Genomic DNA, 12,662 nt, shown 5'->3' on the forward strand with positions numbered 1-12,662 from the left:
GAGGGTTTTCCTAAGGAAAGGTTGGGAGGTCTGATTATTTCTCCTTATCTTAGATACACAGATCAATGAATGATCGTCTTTAAATCTTTATTCTGGAGATATCCTTCCTGTCTGTACTACATCTGGTCTGTTGGTATTCAATGGCATGTCTAAAAATTGATGTCTGGAGATCCACATACAAACTTGGCAGTTTCCTGACCATATGTCACAACAAGACTTGAGGACAAAGCTGCATTTCTAACTCAGTCTGTGTACATCCCAACTGAAAGCACTGCTATAGTGGTGACTCCCTCTCTGTCTTCACTGCTCCCAGCCCAGCCCAGGCTTTACATTCACTTAACTTCCGTCACCCAATTCCAAATACAACAGACATTTTTCATTTTCCTAAAAGTTGACGTGACCAGCAATTTTAACCTCAAACACAAGAGAATAGGCTACTTACTGCTTTGTAACATCACTTATATCAGTTGAAATACATATAAAATTTCAATGACATCACATCTATAGGAGGTGCATTGTTATCCACCTGAATGCATACGTGTCCTTTCAGAATGATCCTACCATGCATATAAATTTGCACTCTTTCTTGTAATTTTCATTACTCCAACTTTTTAAAAGAAATTAACACAGCAGCATTTCAAAGTTGCTTACTAGATCATCTTTTTTGTTGTTGTTATTGGTTTGTTTGATAGCACTGAAATATTTCTCTCTGCTGCTTCCTCTGTTGTTTATTTTCACCCCTTTCACACAAAGAGCTGATTCAACATGCAGCATCAGTACAAAGAGCAGTTCTGAAGAAGGCAGGGACTTCCCAGAACATTTTAACATATTTTCTGATGTCAGCAAACCTGTTACAGACAAGCTCCCTTGCCTTCTCTCAGCATATGCTTTTACCTAGACAAAAAAAATCAAGGTTTTGTCTATCTCTAGTCTTCTTACACAACAAATGTTTTTGGAAGGGAATGTAAGAACAAAACATTTTGGATTTTATCTGCCTATAAATTTCTTTGATTTCCAATAGTAGACTGTTCAAGCTTTCACTGATTGTACTCTGAGTGCCTAGATTAAGAAATATTAAATTATAAGTATCAACATAAGATATATTTGAATATGCATTCAATATTCCATGAAGAACTGACATAAAAGAAATCAGTGTGTGTATATATATATATATATATATATATATATATATATATATATAAGGCCATATAGGCATTATGAAAAAAATAGGAAGATAAGAAAGAACATAAATACAATATTACAATTTATCGAACTCCTGCTCTGCAGACACTGTACCAGCTACAAACTCACTAAGAAGCTTACAGGTATTCATTCTAATGACTGTAACATATGAACACATTTCCTTCAGGCCTTCGTGTGTTTTTTTTTAATATTAACCTCTAGTACAACATCATAAGTAGGCCAGTCTGGATACACTCATGTTTTCAATGTTAGATTTACTTAGCAAGAATGGTACCAGCCGTAAGAGTATCTTTTATATTTCAGCCAATGTGAACGTCTACCATAGACAACTCACCTTTTTAACAATTAGCAGCTGAATTGGAAGGTTTTAATATTACAGCTACTAGATGAAACAGAACTGTGTTCCATAAACACACAGGCAAGAGCAGTATGGCTGGAACAGGTGTTTGCTTAATCTTCCTCATCTGTATCTGCTAGCAATTCTGGTTACCTTTGCACACTCATTTGATGTGCTCATTCAGGAAAATCAGTGCAGATGGTGTGTCACTCTTTGTGCAGTTGCCAAAGATTTTTTTACAACTTGAAGCCACAGTCTCCAGCCAGTATGAAATCTCAGTGTCAATACAACTACAGTTTAATTTAAAACTATTTTGTCAGTATATCCTTAGCACATTAGGAAAAAGAGTGGATAAACAGAGTTTAACCCAGAAGTAATGTGAAAAGAAAAGATGTGGAGTCTAAGGGATTGTCTTCTGAAATTTGTTCATACGTGTTTATATATATTTCACCCCATTCCCCGTCAAAATGCATTATTTTCTATCAAATCTAGAACATTATTTTGTACCATTTTTTTCAGGCAGTGTTCTTGAAAAGCAACAAACATCTTCATTACTATTATAGTAGCCAAAATATAAACAAAATATTACTTCATCAGTAATACATATTCACTAACACAGTAAATACGATTTGTGATAAAAAATGCTTATGATGTGTTAGAAGTAATAAACAATGAGAACAAATACACGAGAAGAAGAATCAAGGCAAAGAGTCTACAGGTAAAGAGATAGGTATTTTTTTTCTCTACTTCATTTGGAATGTTGATTTGGTAATATTTTGCAAAATATCAGACACCTTTTATTGAATGACAGGCAGTACAATCAATTTCTATTTAAAGTTTGTGGTGACTACAGAAGTGTTTGAGTTTATTTGTTTTTTTTTCATTCTGTTAGCTCCAACTGATTTTTAATATATGCTGATCTAAATATATTACAAGAGTAATGGGGAAAGACCAATTCCCACTGAAATAATGGAAGACTGACAGAAATTGTAAGAAAATGATGGTTATTTTCCCCTGAAATTATTGTTGAAACAGGTTTTGCAGATTATTTTTTTTGTTTTGTTACAGCTGTCTCAAAAGTAATCTTTTTTTTTTTTTTTTTTTTTTTTTTTTTCATTAAGCTATGTTTTAACTACTTGGGGCCATTCCTATTTTCTCTGCCTTCAGCTACTGCTGAATTATGCTTTTATGATCCTGTCTTGGATCCTGTGTGTCTTTGCTTTTTTGGAGTACAGTGACAAGAATTTTTCTGACTTTTCAGTGTTTTATTTTCTATATTAATTATACTATTCATAAACCTAAACTGATACACATAACAGTCAATAAAGAACACTCACCTACTGTCAGTTGTCCAGTTAACTGTCCCATGTGATTTCTCGCATTCACTGTTACATTTCTGTCAGACTGTAAGACCAGTGGGCTATCCTGGGAAACATGTATAAGACAATAAATGAGAGAAAAAAATGAGGTAGAATTATGTTAGAGCTAAATATAAACATGCATGATGAGAGGGGAGTTGTATCAAATGTAATAGCTTTTTTATAATTGTGTAAAGTACTTTTTAAATCAAAATTTTGTATAAAAGAATAACAAAAACACTATTTTTAAGCCTAAATCTTTAGTGCATAGAATCGTTACTTTAGAAATCAGATCTGAATTTAATTTATGTAAACTAGACTTTATTTCCTGAGGCTATTACAAAGTTAAAAATTCAAAAAAACCTAACACAAATCTGTGTCATTATTCTATTCTATATATTGATTATGGATACTTTTCTAACAACCTAATCAATGCTACTCTACATAATTCTATTAATCTGTACAACCTGTATTATTTGGATTGCTTTTGCTAAAACTTTTCTGAATACGCCATGAATCTCTGTAAAGGTAATAAAGGTACCAATATCCTTAAAAAGCAAAGGAGAGCACTAGATAAGGAGGTCATAATAACACACCCTTTGTTTTCTTCTTCTTGTTTTTTTTTTTTGTTTTGTTTTTTTTTTTTTTTTTTGAAGGTGACTGTGCTTTCTAAGATTTTTTTTGAGACAACTTATTTTTTTCTAGTTTTCACTTACACCTGTTTACGTGGACATAGTGCTATACTAAAAATTCTTCAATCCTGGTTTGCAGTAGTTTTTTTTCAGCACAGTTATATTCCAGAATGGGGGGGGGGGGGGGGGGGGGGGGCTGCAACAACTTCTCCACATACCACAAAACCTGCAGGAAAGGCTATCAAGAAACCAATGTAAGAAAAGTTTATCCAACAGCAGTAAGACATCTAACAGAAACTGTTACGGTTTAAGCCTTAGCTAGAAATGACTAGAAGTTAGGAAAATATTTTTGAGGATTACTATATAATCCTTCTGTTCTTAAATTCTTCTTTGGCTATCTATTGTTGGTCATCCCTGGATTGAACATATTAGGTTAGATGGACTTCTTTTGTGAGTGTGTACTTGACAAAGCTGTTCTTCCTGTTCATGAAAGGTTTTTAAGAAGAGGGAGAAAGGAGTTAAGGAGCCATATAAAAAGATTTATTTTTAACTGGGTGATGCATTAGGTTTGCACTTAAAACTTCTACTCATGTAATCCCTTCTTTTGAATCTAGGGATTTGCTCTGCAAGGAACACTCTTCCCAGATGTTTTCACAATGATGATTACCCTTAAATAGTACTCATTTCCCTGGAAAGTCTGAAATTTTTCTGAGCTAATTTCTAAGAGTTCAGGTGTGCTTCATCTCTCACTGGACCCCATGACCACTCTTCGTGTCCTAATTAGCTCTGCATCATGGAATCTGGCAGATGAACATCCCTACTTGACTTGTCCATCTTTCTAGATAAAGAGCTGTAATTATCAGTGAGATACTGTGTTCAGTGTGACTGGTTTGAGCTAAGCATGTGATGCAATCGAGGGAGCTTTTGGCAACAAAAGCAGCTGCTTAGGACCTTTTTCTCAACACTTGATTTGATTTCCACTTTCTGTGTGGTCCTTTGAAGATCATTAGTCCAAACAACTGCTGCTCTGGGAAAGTCAGCTGTCCCTGACAGAAAGCTGCATGCCCAAAATATATTTTTATGGAGCCCTTTTCACTTTTCACTCTTCAGTACTTGAAGAAGATGCTTCTCAGAATAATCTCACCTTGAGTGAGGTACTCCCAAACATATTTTTGCTTTCTCAGCTAAGGGTTTGGTAAAATACACTTCCAAACCATACTCTCTGTGACTTAAAATCTTCTTTCCTTTCACCTTTGGAAAATACTTAACATGATTCTTAGGCTGCCTCTCAGGTTTCTTGTGCTCAGGTTCTAATTTTAAAGACCTCAGGTATCAAATTCTCAAGGACAGGATAATGAAAAATTAGGTGAATCAAGCATTCTTTCTTCTCCTTTCCTTGTCTTATTAAAAAAAAAATCGGAATGAAGAAGTCAAGAATTTATGTTTCTTATTTCCTGGATGAAAAATATATATCTGCAAGATTAAATTCTGGACCAAATAAAACTATTATCAAAACTCCTATCAATTGAAGCAGTCCAGCATTTTATCTAAAGCATTTACCTGCACATCTGTTTTCACATGAAAAGCCTAGAGATGAAAATGTTCAATGTATTCAGAGGTAGTCTACTCAGAGGAGTTAGCAACTTGGCGAAGACATAGCTAAAATCAGTGGAATTACAGATCTGCAAGATGACTATAAAGTGACATGAGTGTCAGCTATATGAATGCAATTTAACAGATATCTATGGCATAAAAATGTTGGATAACTGTAGCTCTGGGTCACTAGATCTGGCATTCTTTTGATGTGAACTTTAGCTTGAAGTGTAATGGACTTGATAATCCACAAAATACTTTACATTCAGATATTAGTATGACGTTAGAAGTTTGTCATCACACTTTTTTTTTTTTCCTACAAATTGGAAATTTAAACCAATGTTTTGATGAATATATAAACACACGGGGGAAAAAAAGAAAAGAAAAAAAGGAATAATTAAACTTCTCAAATACTGTGGGTAAAGATTTGTTCTGAAGATAGACAAGCCTAGGAATATGCTTGGTTACTTTCTTCATATAATTTCCTAGGCTGATAAAGTATAAAAAACATATCGGTATGATGATTTCACATATTTACTTAATGAAAAAAGCTCTATATAACAGCCAACAACAACATCAACAAAAAAAACACACCTCAACACATAACAATAGGGCAAATACCTATTACTTCCATTGCTGGCCATTATACAGCTGTATATAATATCTTTGCTTATAGAGGTGATCCTAGAGAACATATCATCTTACGTGCAACAAAATGAGTTCCATTAATTTATTGAGCTCAGTGTTATGAATATTTGGAACAGACTTATGCTATATATTTATAAATATACCTGTATGCATACACTGTAAAAGTTGTAAGCAACTTGAAGGAATATCCTTGAAGAAGTTCTTCTTCACCTAATATTATTTCCTGATGCTAAGTTAATAAGAATGCAAAAGAAAACTAAAAACAGGTCTCTGTTGCCCAACTACATGGTGTCTTATGTACGTTGCAAAGCCAATGAAAATCTTCAAGTGGAACAAGTCATACTGTCCGCAAGACGATTTTGTAAGTATTCCTCATGCATACCAATGGCCAGGGCATGGGGTTATTCCACCATAGGTGCAGCACTTTTTGCACACTTCATGAGGTTCCTCTCTGTCCATCTCTAACCTGTACAGGTCTCTTGGAATGGCAGCACAGCCTTCTGGTGTAACAGTCAGTCCTACCAGTTTTCTATCATCAGCAAACTTGCTGAGGGTACACTCTAAATGTTCATCCAGGTCACTGACGAACAAGACTTGACCCAGTACCAACTTCTAGGGAACACCACTAGCTACAGACTCCAATTAGACTGTGCTATTGATCACAACCCTCTGAGTTCAGCCAGCTCTCATCTACCTCACTCTCTGCTCATCCAACCCACACTTCTTGAGCTCTATGAGGATGTTATGGGATACAGTATCATAAGCCTTGGTTGAAATCAAGGTAGACAACATCCACTGCTCTTCCCCTCATCTACCCAACCTGTTATAGCCCAGGTTAACAGACTGGTTAAGGATGATTTCCCTTTGGTGAAACCATGCCTACTGCTCCTTATCACCTTCTTTTACTCCACATGCTTAGAGATGACATCCAGGATGAGCTACATGGAGGACTGCAGCTCAGGGATAAAAAGCAAGACGGCTGCCATGGAGCAAGTAGTCTCGAGTCTTCAGACGTGCCTTCCAACTGAAACTATTCTATTTGAATTAGAAGTTACTGCAAGAGTTTAGAAGGAGAATATGAAAGACATAGTGTCAGTCAAGAAGAAACCAGAGAATAAAAAACTCCAGGGAGTAAGAAAACAGACAGATAAGGCTAGGAAACCCAGAGCCAAACTTGCTAACGCTAACTTAATCATTAGCATTAAACAAACATGAAGGAACTTCAATAGGTAGGTTTTGAAAAGACCAAACCTACAAATGGCAACAATTTCTGAGATCTTGAATACTTAAAATCAATTATTTCCAAGAATACTCCCAACATTCTTATTTACTGATATTCAACATTTCCAAAAAAAATCTCAAGAATATTCTTAGCTATTTTTCCAAAGTGTCAGGAGAGTAAGGTACTAAAAAGATTGGTACCTCAAACAGGTGAAAGTAAATAAGATATTTTCCAAGTAATTCCTGGACAATTACAAGATGAGCAGAATTTATATAGGTTTGACCCAATTCAATTAGATACCTTGGATATTTTATGGATTTTCTGTATTCTTGCATTCCCAAAATAAAATTCTAAATTTAAATGTATGGTCTTCATTCATGCCTTTTTGTCTTTTCTGATCTGGGAGTCACAATTTAATCCCTAATTACGCTCAGAAATGAAAAAGTGATTGCAAAATCATAATTAACCTTTGGATTTGTGCTCTAAGGAAACACTCCAGGTATGGCTAAATTTTATTGAATATTAGTTTTGCTTTGTTTTGTTTTGTTTTGTTTTTAACTCTGATTGTGCAGATTTTGGGGGAGAGGAGGGTGTTGGGAAAGTACTCAAGGCAACTATTTACTTCATTCTCCTATGGCAAGTCTGAATGATATATAATAGTCATCAATGAAATAAGAGAAAATAAATGGTCAGTTGTTTTTTTTTTTTTTAATGCACTAGTAAAATGAGTACTAGATTGTAGATTTTATATCAAAAACTATTTCATAATTGTTCATATTTCATAATTGTTCCCTCAAATGTTGATGTAGTATTTTCAGTGAGATACAAATTCTATCTAGTTTTCCAAATCAAAGAAGGACAAAGACCTCACTTGACTCACCAAAGAAATGTAAAGCTATGGATGGCATGTAAACAAAACACAAGCAAATAGTTTGGGAAAAAATAAAACACAGCCTAGTTGATACCAAAGGAAATATCACATGTTTAGGTATTGACAATGTTCAAGAAACATACTTTCTAGTTAATTTTTGTTCATCAAAGGATATTACTTTAGTTCCTGATCTCTGCCCTGTTTCCATGTCAGCTTTCTTAATATTCTAAAGGCAGTTGTCACCTCAAAAGATCTAATTTTTCTGCCTTTGGTCAGCCTTTAGGTTCAGATACTCAAGTTGAATATGCAAGATGGGCAACTTTCCATGACATATTAAGTTAAACACAACCAAAACCTTACAAAACCTCAGTATCTTACAAAAGAGAAAGATTCCTTACCTTTAAGTCAGTTCCTTCTTAAAACTGCCTTACACGTAGAATGATATGATGGTTTGTGTTGCAAAGGACTCTTAAGGATTATCTAGTTCCAACCCCACTGTTTAGTTCCAACTCCACTGGAAGGGATGCCGGCCACTAGGTCAGGGTGCCCAATGCCATCCAATCTGACCTTGAACACTTTAAGGGATGGGGCATCCACAGTTTCTCTGGTCAACCTGTTCCAGAGAAAACCTGTTCTAGATCATCTTCTCCAGTTTGTCCCCTTCTTGTTACTTTTCTGAAGTGGAATAACCAAAGGTTTCTGCTCAGTTTGATTTCAGTCTCAAGTTTTTCTTCTGATATTTTCAATTCCTTAAAATTCTAACAAAGTCTGCAAAACTGCAACACTATGGCAATGCTTTTGCTACTCTGCTTCCCTATCAATTTTACCACACATTCCTACCAAAAATCAAAAGTGCTCATTGGGTTTCTGACCTGTTCTTGGTCACAGATATCATCCAGCTTCATGATGATGAAAACCTGATAGGTATAGTAATAGAATGAGAATCATATGCAGCACTCTGGAGAGCTGCATGCACTGGTAAAGATGCACAGCAATCATTGCTATAACCTCCAGACAGAAATAACCTCCCTGTTTTACTTCCTCATATAATGCACCATGAAATTTTTATTATGGCAGAACTCAGTCATGCATAGAAAAACTTAGTGGTAAAGCAGAAGCAGATATTCAAATAGCAGATAAAAGATGCAACTTTTCTCGAATTGCCTGAATCATCAAACAAAATTTTGAATGGAATTTAAGTACAAATGTCCCCAAAACGAAACAAGACAAGCTTTCTCCAAGTACATTTGTAAAGTGCCAAAAGCTCACTCCACAGTCATTAAGCTTGTGACACAGCAAGTGAAATTGTATATTACTGAGCTGCAAAGCACCCAGAAAACTTTAATTTTGGCAAATGTAGGAAACCAATGCAAATCTTAAAATCTAAAGCCAAAACAGTAAGGGTAGAGTGACTGTACATCACTCCTTGCAAACCATCGTATTTTTGCTGTGTAGGTATATCAGTTACTGAATGAATTTTTGACATTAAGGTTAAATCCAACAGAAATCTAACAGTCCATTATGTTATTATAACATTGGAAAGCAGTCTTTCAGTTCCTGTTTGTATACAGGTGAAAACCATGGTATTCTGTTCCAGTGCAACAAGAGTGTGTTTCTCATGTCTTTTTACCTTGAAGTGTTAGAACTTGAAGGATACTAGCAATTAAGTCCAGGAAAAGATTGAAAATATTACAGGAAAAAATATATAAATCAAGGCGTATTCAGACTTTTCCGTGTTATATCCCACCATGGCTCTATAAGAATTCAAATTGCATTTATTTTAGACTCACTAGCTGATAGAAAATAAATCATACTGTAGTCAGGGTCTGATAACCTGGACATAAGTAATTCTTTTAGCAGAATTCCAGTTCTTGAGATGTCTATGACTGAAGAAAGTAAGTGTCAACCCCTCCTCATTTGATGCATAACAGGAAACATGTCAATTTATATGCTGATATATAGTCGCACAAAATCAAATGCTATCCCCAATCTAAAATGAAAAATAACCAAATTTAACCTAGTTCATTATGCTCAACTAAACCTCTGGGAAATCTGACATATAAGTTCTGAAAAATGTGAACTCTCCAACATATGAGTAGGTTCTGGGTTCCATTTCTGTGGTACCTTTCAGATATCCAGCAAAAGACTATATGGAAGTAATATTTCCATCACAAGTTTTTATTCCACTGTGATTTATACGATACAGCTTTTCAAAGTCTAAAGCTTAAGAAGGATACAAAATTCCAAGGGCAATTTAATGTATAAAATAGAATTTCAGAATTACATATATAACAGTAATCTGAATTTCAGAATTACATAAGTAGCAGAGATCTGAAATGAATAGTATAGCTAAGACAAAGCAGCAAAGCTATTATTAAAAATATTAAAATGTGAATATTGAAAATAACATGCTAAATGAAAATATGACACAAAAGGCAAGACTATCCATTAATTTAAAAATGTTTAGAATTTTTTAAATGAATATTAAACAATGTTTTATAGAAAGTTAATGTTACTATAACCTATGATTAAATTATCTAATATGACTAAATGATACTACTAGCATTAGTGTCAGCTTCAACACCAAGTCAGAGCTGTTTATCTGTATTTTGTTTTTCTTCACTTAGCTATATTATTCTCTACAATGCTGAGAGTTCCTGATAAGCCTTCCTTCAAGAGGAATATGACTGTTAGATCTTAATTAACTTGACAATGCTTTCTGCAATACTATCTCTCTCTGCTATCCTTGATTAAATAACCAGAAGCACACACATCTCACATGAACTCTGATACACACTACCAAAACAAAACAAAAAAAAAAAAAAACACCAACAAGAAAAAAAAAAAAAGAACACTGCTATTTCATTAAGCCTGCATGCACCTATTGCTTATCACAGCAATTGTTAGATGCTTTCAGGCTTCATTATTACACTTGCGTGATGCAAGCACTATCAATTCTATGGATGCTTATCATGAGGTTTTGCTCAAGGCATCAGAAAGAAATCCAAATAAGAGTGGCAATGACAGGAATTACAGATAATCCACTGATTATCTCTAGTAAGATATATTATGAAAAGTGTATTTCTCTACGTTTTCAGAAAACATTTTTATTGCCATAGCCAGGGCTGAAGACATCAACATTTATGGCAACGGGCTCAGCATGTATTTTATCAACTGTAAAGCATGGGGATTCGGTCCAAAAATGTCTTTGCAGCATTTCTTTCATGAGGGTAGCATCTGTGGTATTACTGAGAACAGTCCCTTTGGGGTATCTAGCTATAACAGCCACATAACTTTCTATGTAGTCTTTGGCTTTAAGCAGGAGAAGCTGACTTGTAACTCTTCTGCTTTAATTATGGAACCAAAACATACACCTGTCCACACAGCTGGCCCAGTCTTTCTTCAGGACCAGTTCCCTATCCTTTCATAAGAAAGGATCAGTTTCTTTTTTTTTTTTTTTTTTCTTTTTCTTTTTTTTTCAATACAAAAGCTGCATAAACTTGAACAAGATGGGTAGCAAAAGAGTATTTCAAGTTTAAGAAAATATTCCCTACACAACAGGCAGGCATCAGCCTTTGATTCTGACACACCAGCATTTAGAAAGTGACCTTGAAAAGTATTAACTCAGGTTTTGCTTTTGTACACTCTTTAACCTTGCAAAATATTTAATAAGAAGCTTTGCCATTAGTATGACACAAACTTGGCCTGTATCTGAGCTCAGAATTTGTTGCATGTCTCCTCTAAAACTTGTCATCTGTGGAAAGAAGATATTCATCCCCACCTTTATTGTAGGACATGACTTGGTGGTTCAATAAATTGCTTTTCTGTTAGAAAATCTGCTTTGAGACTTGCCAATCACTGAGTAAAAGCAGTCACCTGTCCTGTTCTCAAGGTCAAAACAGAGGACAGAAAATTCTGTGTAGAGGATTATGGTTCAGTGAAAGAGACAGCAGATGCCCCTTCAGGGAAGCATATTATTTTTCAGTGGAAACAGAACCAGTGTGAAGTTTGCAGTCATAGATAATTGCCACCTTTTAATACTACAGATCTTTTCCAAAGATATAATTAACTATTTGTCTTTCTACACTCAAACTATTGTGAATTTATTTCTGTTTCTGTAAGTAGCTAACTTTTCCATACTAGATATTTTCGACTACAAATTTCTACAACAAATACTGTTCTGTGATTTTGCAGCTTTCCACACTGACATTTAGATTAAAACAGCATGAGAAATGTCACACACCTGGATCATTTGTTCAACTTGCAGAATTAATCAATAAAGTTCTAAAGAGTGAATTTCTATTAAATTCAAAAATATAAAACAATATGGGAAATTAAAAATGAGTGTATTTCCTTATCAACGTTGTTAAACTTAATGCATGGTGTTTGAGTACTTCTGCATAAGAAAAACAATGTACATGCAGGCATATAAAAAAGTAAGATTCTTTTCAGCCTTTTGTTATTAGTCCTAGCACTATGGTGGTTTTATTGTTTTGTGTTTCTGGCAAATAGTCAAGCTCTACTAAAGATAGAGGGATGGCCAAACAGCTCTAGGCCATTCTGTATCTGAATACTAGAGCAATTGTCAGTACAAGCCATTACACTTAAGTTTCTATTATAATCTTATTATTTTATAACCTTACTAAAATCTCTGTAAAAATATATGTAAAATATTTCTGGTGCACCTTAGTTATTTTAAGTAAAACTTAAGACTCTAAAAAATGTAACAAGATCTCCCCTCCCCCCCCCCCCCCCCCAATATTTATCCTAAATGGCAGTGAAAAAAAAGTTCCATTGT

At 34.6% G+C, this 12,662-nt stretch overlaps 1 protein-coding gene across 3 annotated transcripts in view; it reads right to left on the minus strand.

The window, feature by feature from the left end:
* SGCZ (sarcoglycan zeta) overlaps positions 1-12,662 on the minus strand; it is a gene marked incomplete at both ends in the record, with an annotated part of 451,496 nt that overhangs the window by 70,383 nt on the left and 368,451 nt on the right. For all 3 annotated transcript variants that reach the window (XM_084286195.1, XM_084286196.1, XM_084286194.1), the window contains one exon: positions 2,878-2,965. In XM_084286195.1, the coding sequence (XP_084142321.1) occupies positions 2,878-2,965 (88 nt within the window). The remainder of the gene's footprint in view (positions 1-2,877; positions 2,966-12,662) is intronic.

This window comes from Netta rufina, assembly GCF_964035555.1.
Source record: "Netta rufina genome assembly, chromosome: 4".
NCBI classification, from domain to species: domain Eukaryota; kingdom Metazoa; phylum Chordata; class Aves; order Anseriformes; family Anatidae; genus Netta; species Netta rufina.